The sequence below is a fragment of the Xenopus laevis genome, chromosome 2L, assembly GCF_017654675.1.
Source record: "Xenopus laevis strain J_2021 chromosome 2L, Xenopus_laevis_v10.1, whole genome shotgun sequence".
Taxonomy (NCBI): Eukaryota; Metazoa; Chordata; class Amphibia; order Anura; family Pipidae; genus Xenopus; species Xenopus laevis.
In genome coordinates, this window is record NC_054373.1 from 109341801 (window position 1) to 109358679 (window position 16879).

The 16879-nt window shown below is 36.3% G+C and overlaps 1 protein-coding gene across 10 annotated transcripts in view; it reads left to right on the forward strand.

Moving 5' to 3' along the window:
* The window catches only part of senp7.L (SUMO specific peptidase 7 L homeolog), a 47345-nt gene extending 35852 nt beyond the window's left edge, over nucleotides 1–11493 (forward strand). For 8 of the 10 annotated variants that reach the window (XM_041580806.1, XM_041580808.1, XM_041580807.1 and 5 more), the window contains 11 exons: nucleotides 171–433; nucleotides 1001–1134; nucleotides 2529–2645; nucleotides 3152–3274; nucleotides 3943–4035; nucleotides 5684–5877; nucleotides 6298–6350; nucleotides 7736–7773; nucleotides 9599–9667; nucleotides 10779–10929; nucleotides 11056–11493. In XM_041580806.1, coding sequence (XP_041436740.1) covers nucleotides 171–433; nucleotides 1001–1134; nucleotides 2529–2645; nucleotides 3152–3274; nucleotides 3943–4035; nucleotides 5684–5877; nucleotides 6298–6350; nucleotides 7736–7773; nucleotides 9599–9667; nucleotides 10779–10929; nucleotides 11056–11199 — 1379 coding nt within the window. In that variant the 3' untranslated portion in view covers nucleotides 11200–11493. The remainder of the gene's footprint in view (nucleotides 1–170; nucleotides 434–1000; nucleotides 1135–2528; nucleotides 2646–3151; nucleotides 3275–3942; nucleotides 4036–5683; nucleotides 5878–6297; nucleotides 6351–7735; nucleotides 7774–9598; nucleotides 9668–10778; nucleotides 10930–11055) is intronic. The other 2 variants (XM_018244710.2, NM_001141957.1) reach the window with 2 other exon arrangements.
* Nucleotides 11494–16879: the final 5386 nt, after the last annotated feature.

The window sequence follows — 16879 nt, forward strand, 5'->3', positions numbered from 1 at the left end:
TCAGACTGGTGAGAAACTGACCAGCAGGTGGTGCTGTTGGAACAAAATTCATTCATATTAATGACAGAGATACTGTCAAACCCTTATTGTATTGCATTCAAGATAGAAATGCAAAATTGGATATTGTTAATGGCGTGTCGACTCATTCCCTGCAAATCTTTTTTTAACAGCAATATCAATTGAATTGATTTTCCTTGAATTAAACGCCATACCTTCTAAAAAAGAACTGGATGTACTGCATGAAATAATGAAAGAAGCCAGCAATAAAGGATCACCTGGTCTCAAAGACATCATGTCTTGGCAGATGGCTTGTCCCCTGCTTAAAGATTTGCCACCTACAGAGAATGCATTCATGTTAAATTGTTTATCTGCCTTTCAAAAACAGCAGCCTCACCTACCAGAAACTCAAGCCCTGCCAGAGCCTTCATCAGAGGTATGCTGTCTATTTAGACGTATGATTAAAGACCTGTAATACACATACATAATAATAATTGTGCTTGCTTCAGAGGCATATATTAGCTGCTTGTTAGCAGTATGGCTACAATGCAGGACTGTATGACCTACTTTGCATAGAAGTCACAAGATAAGCTATTTAGAATTCTATGGTTTTAGTACTTAATTGCTAATAAGAAGGATCTTATGTCATTCACTATTCTACACACATACTAGTGATAACCTTTATGACACGCACACACGCACACGCACACACACGTCCTGTCAAGAAAAGCATATTTTTAATTTTTTTTAGACTTTGTGTCTGACTTTTAAAGGCCAAGCTATGATGTGTGGCTGCATTTTGTACTCATGTGACTAACAATCCCAGAGAACCCATACACTAAAATCCAGGGGATGGGAGCCACTAAATAATTAAAAGAATCACCACGTGTATCAACCTTTCACTACATGTGTAAGATATACAAGCCAAGTTTCCTAGTATTGCACATGCTCCCCACACTGTTGGCTAAAATGATTTGTGCTTTCCTTTTGTTTCTTTTTTTAGTGTTCAAGCAACAAACATACTCCAAATACTTATACTCTTTTGCAGAGGCAAAGAGGTGGGATTTATTCTGCATCTTTGGTACCAAAGCAAGATAACGGATGGACAGAAATGAAGCATGCTGGATCTTTGCTGAGGTGTGTATGACGTGTTTGTGTGTATGTCACACCACACAATACGTGTAAAACCGGGCATATGTAAATTTCTTTTAAAAACTACTATTCTTATAATCTGTGGGGGATTCTGGTAAAATTTTAGTTTTTTCAATATTTTAAAAATGGTGCTTAGGCAAACTTTCTTTATTGTTAAGTGTTTTTAAATTAAATAGCAGGAAAAATATATATAATATCTCAAACCAATTCTGTCTTGTATTCTTTTTAATAGACTGCATGGCAAGTTGCAGGTCCACTAGTTCAGAAAATCACATAGATTAGAATCACATACATACATACATACATACATACATACATACATACATACAAAACCTTTATCCGTCAGTGTTTCAGTCTATATATTGGAATAAGTCCCCTGAAGTTCCATCGCCACACAGGGGAATGAAATGTTGACTGCAATAGAGTTATCCTTTTGCTATTACTAACACTCTAACAAAATCTCACAAATTCGAGTTATATTTTCACAAACTCGAATGTTTGGTATTCATTAAGCACAGAAAACTAGAAAAACACAAATGTAAAACTTCGTCATTGAAAAGCTTGAAAAGTCAATGAGAGATGTCCTCGGCAAAATTCAAGCAATTTTTTAAATTTTAGTTTTTCAAGTTTTTTGAGCTGCTAAACTCACAAATTCAAGTTTTATGAGTGATACATTCAAAAATTCAAGGTATTTCAGTTTTTCCACGATTGTATTCAATCATTAAAATTTTGAGTTTATTCAAAAGTAGAAAAAACTCAAAAACCTCACAAATTAGATTTTTGATAAATAAGACCATAAGTGTACTATTTCTGTTGTCAATATAGCCACTTTTATGGGTTGCAAAATCCTATTTAAAAGGAGAACTAAAGTTACAATCACTGGAGTGTGCCAAAAGTTAGGCACCCTCCAGTGATTGTAACAGCTTGCCTGATACCCAGGGACAGTGCTCCTGTTGTGGAAAACTGTACCGACCCAGGGTATTTTTTGCATACGTTTTTCAGCACAATTTTTTTTCTCTATTCCTATTCTTCCCACCTTTCTTTCTGTTCTATTCTTAGGGCATGGGCATGCACATGCACACTAGAGTTAAAAAAGCTGGCTTTTGTTTGTAAGTTTGGATTTCACTCTGCTATGCATGTGCCTGCCAGAACCGAAACAAAAAGAGGATGGAGAAATCCGAAGACAACAATCTTCTGCAGAAATATGACAGGTCTTCTGTTTGAAAGAAAATAATTTGACAAGTACAGGATAGGAATAAATGCTACATTGAGTGAAATTAACAATTAACATTTTGGTGTTATTGGTCCTATCTATCTGATTTGTACATCTAAAATAAAAAATGTACTCCTGGCTAAAGCAATTTTCCCACTGTTTTTAGACTCATAGTCTATCCTCCTCCTCCAACAAAGGGAGGCTTGTGTGTAACAAATGAAGATCTGGATTGCCTGGAGCATGGGGAATTTCTTAATGACGTGATAATCGACTTTTACCTCAAGTGAGTAGTTAATAAATAATAGTATGCAAAAACATATCAACAAAGGATAAATATCGCAATGCTTGGAAGATGGGTGGATACGATGTGTTTGTGTGAGGACTTAGACTGTAGAACTGTATTAATGATTGTAATCATTAATGACATGCCAGCTGGAGCTTGTTAAATGGAAATGACTGGGAAAGCTAATTATGTGCCCAGATAAGCAGTTATTTGGGAATTGTATTAGCAGATTGTGGATTGTTCAAAGACAGAAAATTGTGCTTAATGCAGAGGATAATGGCAATCACTGTATTAAATACACAAAATGCCTAGTTTCAGTTTTAGAGAAATGATTAGTGTTCGCAGAACTGCTTATTTAAAATCCCATTTACAAACTAACTACCCACTTTTTTTTATATAATTAATTTTCTACACATTGCTCTGAAAAGATACTGCTTATTCTTCTTTTATAAATAAAATTCTGACTGTGTCCAGTTGCTGATATTTTGGGATTTTATTGTCTTCAGGTATCTTTTGCTGGAAAAGTTTCCAAAACCATTTGCAGAAAGATCTCACATCTTTAGCAGTTTTTTCTACAAGTGCCTGACTAGAAAGGAGATTGGAGCAAATGAGAGCATTACAGCACTACCGTAAGTTATTAATACGAAATTCATCATTTTCTGCAGATGTTTTATATATAGATATATCCCTGACTGCCAGTATCTCCTGGTTAAATTATCAGTGGTATGGATAACATAGATATGTTCTTTCAGCAAATTGTTCTCTCTCTCAAGGATAGGATGAAACTCGAGGTATTGTGAATTCGATGGTATGACAGGCGGGTGGTGTAAAAAGTTGTAGCTCTTCAACGCTGGGATTGTAAAGTTACCTAGCTTTGTACTATATTCTTTGTCAGGTACACTCCATATCCTTGGAGTACTGTTATAGTGTCATAAACAAATGTTGGCTTGCCTCAGTGGCTGCACAGTACTTATTTATGTAGCCACCTAATTATAGTACTTATAAAGGTAAATCCCTCTACATAAAATTATATTTAACGTTTCTTCTAGTTAAAACTTGAAATAAAACTTAGATGCAATGGAATAATAAGAACACGATATGAAATAGAAATGATTTGTATGCAAATGAAAACATTTAAATATAAAATTAAGGTTTCATCAGTCATTCAGAAAAACACTTTTATTATGAGATCTTTAAAAACTTTAGAGAATTTGCAGAAACTGACTGTTTAGACTGCTCTTATTTATAAGGTCTCAATGCACAAAGTTATGTTTTACACTTTTTATCTCAATTCCAGAGCTGCTCAACGGCGTCATCAGCGAGTGAAAACTTGGACACGTCATGTTGACATATTTACAAAGGATTTCATCTTTGTTCCAGTTAATGAGAAGTAAGAATGATTTTCTAGAATTATCAGACAACAGATAATATGACAGATACTCCATTATCCTCTAAATATTTGGGCTTTCTTGAAGCAGTTCTAGCAATCTGTGAGCTCCTGAGTGGCCTGTAACAATGGCTTTGAGAATCTGAAAGTGTCCTGCCCAGTGACAATAAACAGGTTCTCATTATAAGATAACCTTGAAAATAAAATCTTTGATTTCAATAGAACTGGGACCATGCTTTGTTTTCATTTTAATAGAGAGCAGGTTAATGTAATAGAATGCTTTACAACTGATACAAAAAGAAGGAATGGTATTTCATAACGTTTTAAGCATGTTTTAAATATGCACCTCAGCCTGTAGTTTGGTTATAATTGCATGGGTACCCCAAGTCACAGGAATTTAGGGGATGGGGTGGCACATGACCTGAGCAAGATGCCATTAGTTAGTAATTGGAAGAGGAAGCAGAACAACTATTGGGACAATGTTACAGCATGTTCTCTGCAATATGTCTCCTACATAAAGTAGGTAGGGATGCACCGAATCCTTCTGTCAGGCCGAACCGAATCCTAATTTGCATATGCAAATTAGGGGCGGGGAGTTAAATTGTGTGACTTTTTGTCACAAAACAAGGAAGTAAAAAATGTTTTCCCTTCCCACCCCTAATTTGCATATGCAAATTAGGATTCGGTTCGGTATTTGGCCGAATCTTTCGCCAAAGATTTGGGGATTCAGCTGAATCCAAAAAAGTCAAGTCAAAAATAGTATCTGACAATGCAGCTGGTTATTACCTTAAATTATGCAGGCAGACGGCAGTCTAAACACACAGGAATCAGTTCTGATGTTTTTTTACAATTATAGGATTGCAAGCTGATAATGACTTTAAGGCATTTACCTGATAATTTGACCCATAGCCCACTTATCAATTTGAGGTGAAGTTTACAGACAGGTTTCTGACCAGCTACGTTGATGAGCAAATATTTTACTTGTGGGCCTTGGTGTCTGCCACTTTGTGGTACAAGTGTCTTCTTTCTGCATTAGTCATAAGAAGACAATTGTAACCCCTAGCGGACCTTCGGTTCAAGCAGAGTGTAAACCTAGTCTAAATATAGGAATTTTTTCATTACTGTATATACAGTATCTAGTGGAAATAAATCGAAAGCAACAGGACTTCAGAATACTCCGAAAGTCCAGTTGCTTACTGGCTGATACTTCTTTGTGTTGCATTCGTATATATATATATATATATATATATATATATATATATATATATATATATATATATATATATATATATATATATATATATATATATATAGACAAATACAAGATTCCTCTGCACTCAACCCATTATCAATATATTTAAGACAGAGACATTTTGTGCATACTGCTACTGAAAAATGCCTTACCCTTTAAACAAAACAGGGATTGTTTGTCCATATATTGCAATATATTTAAGCTGGCCAACTACGTCAAAGTCATCCCATATCTGGCCAGTCCTATGCTCAATTTTCATTTGATTCATTAAGAATTCTATGGTTTCATTATACATTTTATAAAAGGGACGAATACGTATATATATATATATATTTTAACTGACTCCTATGTCTGTAGCTTTCTTTTTTACATTTGTTTTCATTTTATATTGTTTTGCAGTTCCCACTGGTACCTTGCAGTGATATGCTTCCCTTGGTTAGAAAGTGCTGAATATGAAGAGAGAAAGGAGCTTCATTCTACTTCCCTTTACTGTAAACCGCCCAAAGAGACCTCAAATAGGGGTTCAGTTATTGTATTCAATGACAGGCTTGAAAAAGAAGAGGACACTATATTTGATGACAGCAGTTCTGATGGTGTGTTCTGTTGGCATGACTTTTGCTTGTTAGTTAATGCTCTACTGTGATGTATTTTATCACAGACATGGCCCTTTCTCCTTGCAGCTTTCTGTCTTTGTCCTAACAGATATACCATTCAGTGTGGTTTTTATGAAAGAAAATGTGTCCCTATATGGTAAAGATGGTTTATAACGAATATTATAAGAATCTACACAAACTATTTGTTCATTACTTTGTTGAGAACTATATTACATAATATGCATATTGCATCATTCAGAGAAAAAAAAGAAAAGAAGACAATTTTGAATATTGATGGCATTATGCCGACTGACTGGGTTTGTTAATTCCTATGTGCAAAAGAAATATAAATGTTAATGTTTTTATTTCTCTAAGAAGGCAGAATGATAAACTATATACTTCACCCATTTTCTTTTGTAGATTCTAATAGACTGTCTCCTCATTCAGGATCAAATCAAAATCATAAAAGTCAGGTAAGTTGAAAATGAAAGATAAAACATACATTTGCTAGGGCAGCAAGGCTTGACAGGGAAAGTGGAATACTGCATTAATTATTTGATTGTTTGTTTGTTAGACCAAATCCATCACCACAGAAAGGAATGGCAAAAGTTTAAAAAATGTGCTGCCTCCAAAAAAAGAGGGAGCCACAGCTGCCATTTTCCTTGTCTAAACAAAGTGCTTTACGTTTATCTGCACTTCATGTCACAAGTTAATCTGCAATTTTATGTATGCTTTATAGATTTGAACCACTATGCATAATGGTAAAAGTCTGTTTCTTAACATCAGTTCCCTAGATGTTGCAGAGTTAACACTTGTACAGGTATGGGATCCCTTATTCGGAAACGTATTATCCAGAAAGCTCCTAATTACTGAACAGCCACCTACCATTTCCATTTTAAAGGGGTGGTTCACCTTTACGTTAACTCTTGGTATAGTATAGAATGGCCAATTCTAAGCAACTTTGCAATTGGTGTTCATTATTTATTTATTTTTACAGTTGTTTTATTTGCCTTTTTCTTCTGACTCTTTCCAGCTTTCAAATGGGGGTCATCGACCCCATCTAAAAACAAATGCTCTGTACGTCTATACATGTGTTGTTATTGCTACTTTTTATTACTCATCTTTCTATTCAGGCTTTCTCCTATTCATATTATAGTCTCTTATTAAAGTCAATGCATGGTTGATAGGGTAATTTGGACCCAAGCAACCAGATTGCTAAATTTGCAAATTGGAGAGATGCTGAATAAATTGCTAAATAATGCAAAGGCTTCAAATAAATCATGAAGACAAATTGCAAATTAATCAAAAATCAAAATATCACTTTCTACATCATACTATTGGGCAAATTTATCAAGGTGTCGAATAGTCAAGTCGAAGTTTTGAGTTCAAAAATTCACACATTCGAATTTTAATCACACTATTTGAATGTAAATTCTGATGTGAGATTCATCACACCTCTACCATGGAAACAGTCCTAATTAGAATATTCGGCACCTAAAACCTGCTGAGTTTCTGAAGCAAACAGATCAGTTTTACCAGTGCAGGGCAACAGTACATGATATTTTCATTATTTTAAAACCCTTTAATTTTTTGATGTTTCTGTTCCTTTAATGTTTACATGATTTTTAGTAGACCCAAGGGTATGGTGGTGCACATTGGGAAAATATTTCTCATCTAGAAAACCTCAGGTCCTTATCATTCTGGATAATAATTACTATGCCTGTATGCCACAACACAGGGCCTTAAAGCATGCTTTTCTACCTATATTATTACAAACCATAAAACAATTGTTCAGTATTGTCTTTTGTTTTGTTTACTGAAAATTCTGCTAATTTACTAACAGGCAAGTATTTTACAGGAACCCAAAAGAAACCCATGTAGGAAAGTCTGTAAGAGGTAAAATCATTTTCTCTTCTACAGTTGTATGGAACTGTGCTGTGTACTGATCCAGTGACAAATATACTTATAAACCAATAATATATAAAAATGGCAATCTTAAAATTATATTTTGGTAATTTGTTTTCCCCCCAAATTAATCATTATCTCTTGTTTATATGCAAGATTCAAACAGGATAATAAATACTGCAGAAGTAAAAGTGCTAGGTTACTCCTGGATGAGCTTAAGTATCTAATCCCTTGCGTCTGCCTCTTGGCAAAAAATGCAGTTCTGTTTTAATGTTTATTTTTAAGTGTCTCTTAAGTTAATTTAACTGTCCTTCGGTTACCTTCACAGATTCTTCTGTGTGGACCCCTATCTTTCAGTGTAATATTTAAGACATGGAAGAGGATTCTTTGCCCTACTAATCCTCTTTTACCATATGGCGAAAACAATTCAGCTGATTATGTTCTGAAGTAATTGCCGAATTATACCCTCAAAAATGTAATGCTGGCTACCAGTTTACCTTTCTACTTACATGCCAATGCATTTCTGTATAATACAGTAGTAAGTAATATTTGTAATAGGCTTCTTTTGGCTTTTCAGATTTTGCTCTTTTACAACTCCTTTTACAACTCCCCAGTTGTGTTGGTGGGGAGGGCCGAGAGATTTGTTCTAACATGTGCCCTCTCTTTAGCTTAATATATGACATACAATGTAACCCTAAGAGAGAAATAGTTAGAGGAATTTTACACATGCAATGTAAGAGTTAATTAACCCCTTACCTCACTATGGGGGCTGTACCAACAGGAGTACACTAATATTATTTATTGTGCATGTTAAGGTGAACTGTGTTCAGTTTAGCTTAAAAGGATACTGTCATGGGAAAAAAACATTTTTTCAAAATGAATCAGTTAATAGTGCTGCTCCAGCAGAATTATGCACTTAAATCCATTTCTCAAAAGAGCAAACAGATTTTTTTTATATTCAATTTTAAAATCTGACATGGGGCTAAACATTTTGTCAATTTCCCAGCTGCCCCCAGTCATGTGACATGTGTCTGCACTTTAGGAGAGAAATGCTTTCTGGCAGGCTGCTGTTTTTCCTTCTCAATGTAACTGTGTCTCAGTGAAAACATGGGTTTTTACTATTGAGTGTTGTTCTTAGATCTACCAGGCAGCTGTTATCTTGTGTTAGGGAGCTTCTATCTGGTTACCTTCCCATTGTTCTTTTATTTGGCTGCTGGGGGGAAAAAGGGAGGGGGGTGATATCACTCTAACTTGCAGTACAGCAGTAAAGAGTGATTGAAGTTTATCAGAACACAAGTCACATGACTTGGGGCAGCTGGGAAATTGACAATATGTCTAGCCCCATGTCAGATTTCAAAATTGAATATAAAAAAATCTGTTTGCTCTTTTGAGAAATGGATTTCAGTGCAGAATTCTGCTGGAGCAGCACTATTAACTGATTCATTTTGAAAAAATGTTTTTTTTCCCATGACAGTATCCCTTTAATATATGACATACAATGTAACCCTAAGAGAGAAATAGAGGAATTTTACACATGCAATGTAAGAGTTAATTAACCCCTTACCTCACTATGGGGGCTGTACCAACAGGAGTACACTAATATTATTTATTGTGCATGTTAAGATGAACTGTGTTCAGTTTTTATGTACAGTTCCATTTGTAAAGTCCCCATAGTGCACACTGCTGTCAGCTAACGTCTGCATTTGAATGCATTGGAATGCACAAAAAAAGCCACCGCACAGAAACACAATTTGGAATTCCTGTCTAACTGTGCCTTTTTTGTAGAAGTGTTAATATGTGATTTTGTATTTTCCAGACCATGCCTTCTGATCTTTGATTCTTTGAAAACTGCATCTGTTCAGACTACTGTGCAAGTTTTAAGAGAGTGAGTAATATTAGTTCTAAACATATGCTTCTCTTAACCACGGACAGAGCCAGTATTATCTCTATTTTCTACATTGTTGTTATAATTACTAAGGAATAATAATCCTAAATTAGGTATCTCTTTATTCATGCCTTCAGTGAATTCAGCCTAAACCTTTCATTTACCTTCCATTGTCCCTGAAACTGACACAAAACTGATGGTAGATAGTGCTTTATATGGACAACTGAGAAAACAGACATATTATATATTGAGCCATTTACTATCAGGCCCGGATTTGTGGAAAGGCCACCTAGGCCCGGGCCTAGGGCGGCAGGATTTTAGGGGGGCGGCATGCTGCCCAACTACACTCACATTGGTTCAAAAACACTGGGGATGCGCTGGAGAGACAATCATTTATTTAATTTCCCGTGCGCCAATCCCCATTGCTCCTGTCCCCCTGGAGGCGACAGGGGTGACGAACGGTAGTGGGCCTAGGGGCGCCCCCTATGTAAATCCGGCCCTGTTTACTATACAATGACATACAGTAGAACCCCCCATTTTACATTTTTCAGGGAACCAGAAAGAAATGGCGTAGAATCAGGGAAATGTATTATGCATAATATATATGTTGGACCACAAAACAACAATGTAAAATGAGGGAAAACTCAGGGGATGTAAAATTAATGTTCCACTGTATTAGTAAGAGTAGAACACATTTGTGTTTGGTCATGGTGATAAATTTAATTGTGGAGAGAGAGAATCACTGTAAATATTAATAAAAGATCATTCATATCTTAATAAAGCGGATATGCATGTTTTTAGGAGACAGTTGTGAAGGTGTGCCATATTTGTGGTGTTTCTGATTGTCCAGAATGGAAAGTTATTGCAGTCTATTCCACTGTGGCGTTCGTGTTATACTTCAGTGTTTGTTTTTATTATCTTACACGGTGATGCACTTAGCTGCTTCACATTGACAATGCTCTTGCCATTGGTTAGTTGGTTTAAAAAAAGATCCCTGTTCAATATATAAAGTCTGATAAAAGATATTACAAAAATTGTTGCTTTTCATTTTATGACTTTGCATTCTAGTTTTCTTGTTTTTTCATTAATCACTTTCTTTCTTTTTTTTTAGGTATCTTAAGGTGGAATGGGAAGTCAAACGAAAAACCACACGTGAGTTCAGCAGGTCCAATTTTCGAGAGTTGTATCCTAAAGTTCCAAAGCAGAATAACAGCACAGACTGTGGCTTATTTCTTTTGCAGTATGTAGAGAGCTTTGTTCAGGTATGTATAGAGTTGTAGTTATATTTATTTCCAGGCTAAATGACCCTTTCACTAGGTGAGTAATAACTCATCTGATTTGCATAGTGAGTGCTTTGCTAACACTTTTTTCCATATTTTATTTCATAGAAACCTATTGAAAATTTTGATTCTCCAATACACTTAAAAGACTGGTTTCCCCTCACTGTAGTAAAGTGCAAAAGAGAAGAAATTAGAGACTTGATCCTAAAACTACATTTACAGCAAGATGGGAACAGTGGGAAGAAATGTTAATTCTTCACATAAATTGCTAGAATGCAGTCTGCCTTATTGTTTGTGTAAAAGGATACAAAAAAGTTTTGTAATTATTTTAAATACCATAAACCAGAAACTTTATTTAAATTAAAAGCTGTGATATTTGTTATTAAAGTCTAAGTATCCTGTTTTCAAAAATATGATCATTATGCTAAGTTTTGAGATGAAAGCTGTTCTGGATTCTGTACTTAAAGAGAAAACATATACTATTTGCAATCCTGAAAATGTAGTATAAGCTGCTTCTTGTGGACATTAAAAACATTCTAAATATAATCAGATATTAAAATTTTCTTAACTATTCTTATTCCTTCTCAGAAATATGTCTCTCTACCTAAGGAGTGGGTGTCACATTTTGATTGACAGTTATATAAAATTTATTGGTGTGTGTGCTCACTTTGCCTAAGCAGTGCATTAGAGCAAACTATGACTTTGGCACAAAGCTGCATATAGAGAGACAGATTGTTCAGAGGGGGATATGGAAGTGTATATTGATTATTTCAGAAACATTGCAGTATTATGAATTGATTATATTTAGAAAGCTTCAATTTCCATGAGGTAAAGCTTGTACGAAATCGTCATTTTAATGATAGTACCCATTTAAGTATATATCTTTTTTTCTTTTTTTTTTTTTATAGGGGTTTACAGATTATATTCCTTCCAAAATTACTTAATTTGAATTTTTTTTTTTATCTATCCGCTTGTTTTAACTTTATCGGTTTTAATCTGCACTAACTTTCAGTCAGGAAATATGAATAGTTCGTTAAAAAGTCTAAGATGCAATCTACCTTTTGGGAACCACTGGCCTATAGCATTGTTTACAAAAGATTTGTAATCAGGAACATTAATTTTTATAGTGAGCTAATATGAATGCGTACATAAATGCATCCTATGTGACACCAACAATATTTTTTTGCATCTCTTAACCACTTCATACAGGTCAAACGTTAGTCTGTGATGCTACCAGATTGCACTGGTAATCTTTGGTGCTACCATTTAAAGTAACACCAAAAAATAAAAAAGTTTTAAAGTAGTGAAAATATAGGGGCTGATTCATTAAGGGTCGAATATCGAGAGTTAATTAACCCTCAATATTCGACTAGGAATTGAAATCCTTCGACTTCGAATATTGAAGTTGAAGGATTTAGCGCAAATTCTGCGATCGTACGATCGAAGGATTATTCCTTCGATCGAACGATAAAATCCTTCGAATCGAACGATTCAAAGGATTTTAATCCAACGATCGAAGGAATATCCTTCGATCAAAAAAACTTACTAAAGCCTATGGGGACCTTCCCCATAGGCTAACATTGACTTCGGTAGCTTTTAGCTGCCGAACTAGGGGGTCGAAGTTTTTTTTTAAAGAGACAGTACTTCGACTATAGAATGGTCGAATAGTCGAACGATTTTTAGTTCGAATCCTTTGATTCAAAGTCGTGGTCGTGGTCGAAGTAGCCCATTCGATGGTTGAAGTAGCCCAAAAAATACTTCGAAATTCGAAGTTTTTTTACTTCGAATCCTTCACTCGAATTTAGTGAATCGGCCCCATAATGTATTTTTGCTGTGCATTGGTAAAAGTTTTGTGTTTGCTTTAGAAAGACAACAATAGTTTATGTAAATATACTATTGTGTAGCCATGGGGGTGGTCATTCAAGCTAAAAAAAGGAGAAAAGGAACAGGTTACTTAGCAGATAACAGATGAGCTCTACAATAGAATACAATGGGATTCTACAGAGTGCATCTGGTACTGTTTTTGCTTTGTCACCTGTGCTTTGAATGGCTGCCTTCATGGCTACACAGTAGCTTGTTTATATAAACTATAGTAAAGCAACCACACCAGTTGTACCAGTGCAGAGTAACAGTACATTACATTTTAATTACATTAAAATGCTTTAATTTTTTGGTATTACCATTCCTTAAAATACAGACACAATTTATATGTTTGCTTTATAAAAGCAATTTGAAGTGTTCTTGATTTTTATTGGAATGCATAAGAAACTCTAAGATAAAATGTCTAAATATCATAATGTATGATCAAGTAAATAGATACTTACATCATAGTTTAGTACAGTGATTCCCAACCAGTAGCTCATGAGCAACATGTTACTCTCCAACCCCTTGGAATGGCCTCGAAGCACGTGTTTATTCTTCAATTCCAGGCTTGGACACAATATTTGGTTGCATAAAATCCAGGTGTACTGTCAAACAGAGCCTCAATATAGATTGACAATTCATATAGGGGCTGCAAAATGTCCAATCACAGCACTTATTTGGCACCCCAATACATTTTTTCATTAGTGTTGCTCCCCAACTCCTTTTACTTCTGAATGTTGCTCACAGGTTTAAAAGGTCGGGGATCCCTGGTTTAGTACATGCATAATTGATGTAACAAGAACTAAAGACAATATCACAGCTTGTTCAATTACTGCAAAGAGGTACAGAGTTCAGACACTTTTAAAAAAACATAACCAGATTTATCAATCAAAGGGCCATTTCCTCTCAAATTAAATTAAGACCACCTAGATGTCTAGGAATAGTGTGACTTCTTAATTAAAACACCATGGCTTCCTGCTGGTCTTTTTTTTTTTTTCCGAGTTTTTCAAAAAAAATAAAAAGCTTGGCACGTAAAACCTACCAAGCTATTTATTTGTTCTGTCAGGAAAAAAGCAATCATCAGGAAGCCAAGGTATTTGAATGAAGAAATCACACAAGAGTTTAGGAACTCTCTAGAGCTTCTAGAGTGATAAAGGAGCAAACTGAGAAACAATAGGTTCCAAATACAAGCCTGTGTTAAAGGGGAAGGAAACCTAGTTGGCGCAAAAACCCTCCCCCCCTCCCGTGTGTTGCCCACCCTCCCTCCTCCCCCCTGGCCTACGCGTCCCGCTGGGCAAATGCCCATAACTTGTTACTTACCCTTCTGCGCAGGTCCAGTCCAGGGAGTTCACAGACGACATCTTCTTCCACGCGAACTTCTTCCTGCGTTGAACGACACATGCGCAGTAGGAGCATTTTGCCGGTACGATCTACTGCGCATGTGCCAAAAGTACATTGTGACTTTTGGCGCATGCGCAGTAGATCCGTACCGGCGAAATGCTCCTACTGCGCATGCGCCAAAACGCAGTTCAAAGCGTGGAAGAAGATGTCGTCTGTGAACTCCCTGGACTGGACCTGCGCAGAAGGGTAAGTAACAAGTTAGGGGCATTTGCCCAGCGGGACAGGTAGGCCAGGGGGGAGGAGGGAGGGTGGGCAACACACGGGAGGGGGGAGGGTTTTTGCGCCAACTAGATTTCCTTCCCCTTTAAGGCTAATGGTAGACATCAGTCCGGTACGAGGCAGAATGGTCAGGGCTGGAGGAAGAAAGGCAAGGTCCATAAGACATGCTAAGGTTTTACGGCAGGCAGCAGGCAAGAAAAGTCTCGAAAAAGGCTGGAGGTCAAACCAGGGAATCCACAGCAAACTGGAATCAGGTACCAGATCCATCATTTTTATAAACTTGTTTGCTAATGAATTTGGGAAAAACCAAGGAATATAAGCATATGGGGAGGCTAATTAAAGGTATGTCGTCTACGATTGGTGTTATAGTCAAATTGCATGCAAATTCACCCAAGCAAAAAAAAAAACACATTGTTCTAATGCATAGTACTCCAGAAGTAGTGATGAGCGAACTTTTTGCCAAGTTTCACAGTGAAAATGACATCCTTAGACTCCAATCGGTGGGGAAAATTATTGTACATAAAAAAAATCGCCCATTGACTTCAATGCATTTCGGGAAATTTTTGCCATTCTGTGAATTTTTGGTGAAATGGGTCAGATCATTACCCAGAATGCTTCATAAATGCTACATGTGCCAGAATATATGCAGAGTCAATGTCATGTATAATGCCAACTGAAAATAAAGTTTAATGGATAATACCCTAAGAACTTTTGCCAGAATACAGTGCCATATCCTTGTATAATACCCAGTGGCATAGCTAGAAGATACTGGGCTTCAAAGCAAAATCATATCAAAGCCCCTTGAACTTTGGTAATACGATCAGCATAACCATATATTGAATATTATACCCGAGGCACATAGTAAATAAATAACAGTACCAATTCCATGCATAATGGCAATAAAACATGACAAATAAGGTTCCAATTCAATGTGTCATACCCCCAGAATATGTCCTAATAAATACAGAGCCAGTTATACAGTGGTGTGAAAAACTATTTGCCCCCTTCCTGATTTCTTATTCTTTTGCATGTTTGTCACACAAAATGTTTCTGATCATCAAACACATTTAACTATTAGTCAAAGATAACACAAGTAAACACAAAATGCAGTTTTTAAATGAGGATTTTTATTTTTTAGGGAGAAAAGAAATCCAAACCTGTGTGAAAAAGCAATTGCCCCCTGAACCTAATAACTGGTTGGGCCACCCTTAGCAGCAATAACTGCAATCAAGCGTTTGCGATAACTTGCAACGAGTCTTTTACAGAGCTCTGGAGGAATTTTGGCCCACTCATCTTTGCAGAATTGTTGTAATTCAGCTTTATTTGAGGGTTTTCTAGCATGAACCGCCTTTTTAAGGTCATGCCACAACATCTCAATAGGATTCAGGTCAGGACTTTGACTAGGCCACTCCAAAGTCTTCATTTTGTTTTTCTTCAGCCATTCAGAGGTGGATTTGCTGGTGTGTTTTGGGTCATTGTCCTGCTGCAGCACCCAAGATCGCTTCAGCTTGAGTTGACGAACAGATGGCCAGACATTCTCCTTAAGGATTTTTTGGTAGACAGTAGAATTCATGGTTCCATCTATCACAGCAAGTCTTCCAGGTCCTGAAGCAGCAAAACAACCCCAGACCATCACGCTACCACCACCATATTTTACTGTTGGTATGATGTTCTTTTTCTGAAATGCTGTGTTACTTTTACGCCAGATGTAACGGGACGTGCACCTTCCAAAAAGTTCAACTTTTGTCTCGTCGGTCCACAAGGTATTTTCCCAAAAGTCTTGGCAATCATTGAGATGTTTTTTAGCAAAATTGAGACGAGCCTTAATGTTCTTTTTGCTTAAAACTGGTTTGCGCCTTGGAAATCTGCCATGCAGGTTGTTTTTGCCCAGTCTCTTTCTTATGGTGGAGTTGTGAACACTGACCTTAATTGAGGCAAGTGAGGCCTGCAGTTCTTTAGATGTTGTCCTGGGGTCTTTTGTGGCCTCTCGGATGATTTTGGTCGGCCGGCCACTCCTGGGAAGGTTCACCACTGTTCCATGTTTTTGCCATTTGTGGATAATGGCTCTCACTGTGGTTCGCTGGAGTCCCAAAGCTTTAGAAATGGCTTTATAACCTTTGAAATTGAACTCAGGTGTGATAAACCACAGTTAAGTTATTTTTTAACAAGGGGAGCAATCACTTTTTCACACAGGCCCATGTAGATTTGGAGTTTTTTTTCTCCCTTAATAACGTAAACCTTCATTTAAAAACTGCATTTTGTGTTCAATTATGTTATCTTTGACTAATAGTTAACGGTTTTTGATGAGCAGAAACATTTAAGTGTGACAAACATGCAAAAGAATAAGAAATCAGGAAGGGGGCAAATAGTTTTTCACACCACTGTATGTATAATGCCACAGAGCACATGCTGGAGAAAATACTGTGTGAATCTTAAAATATAAAACACC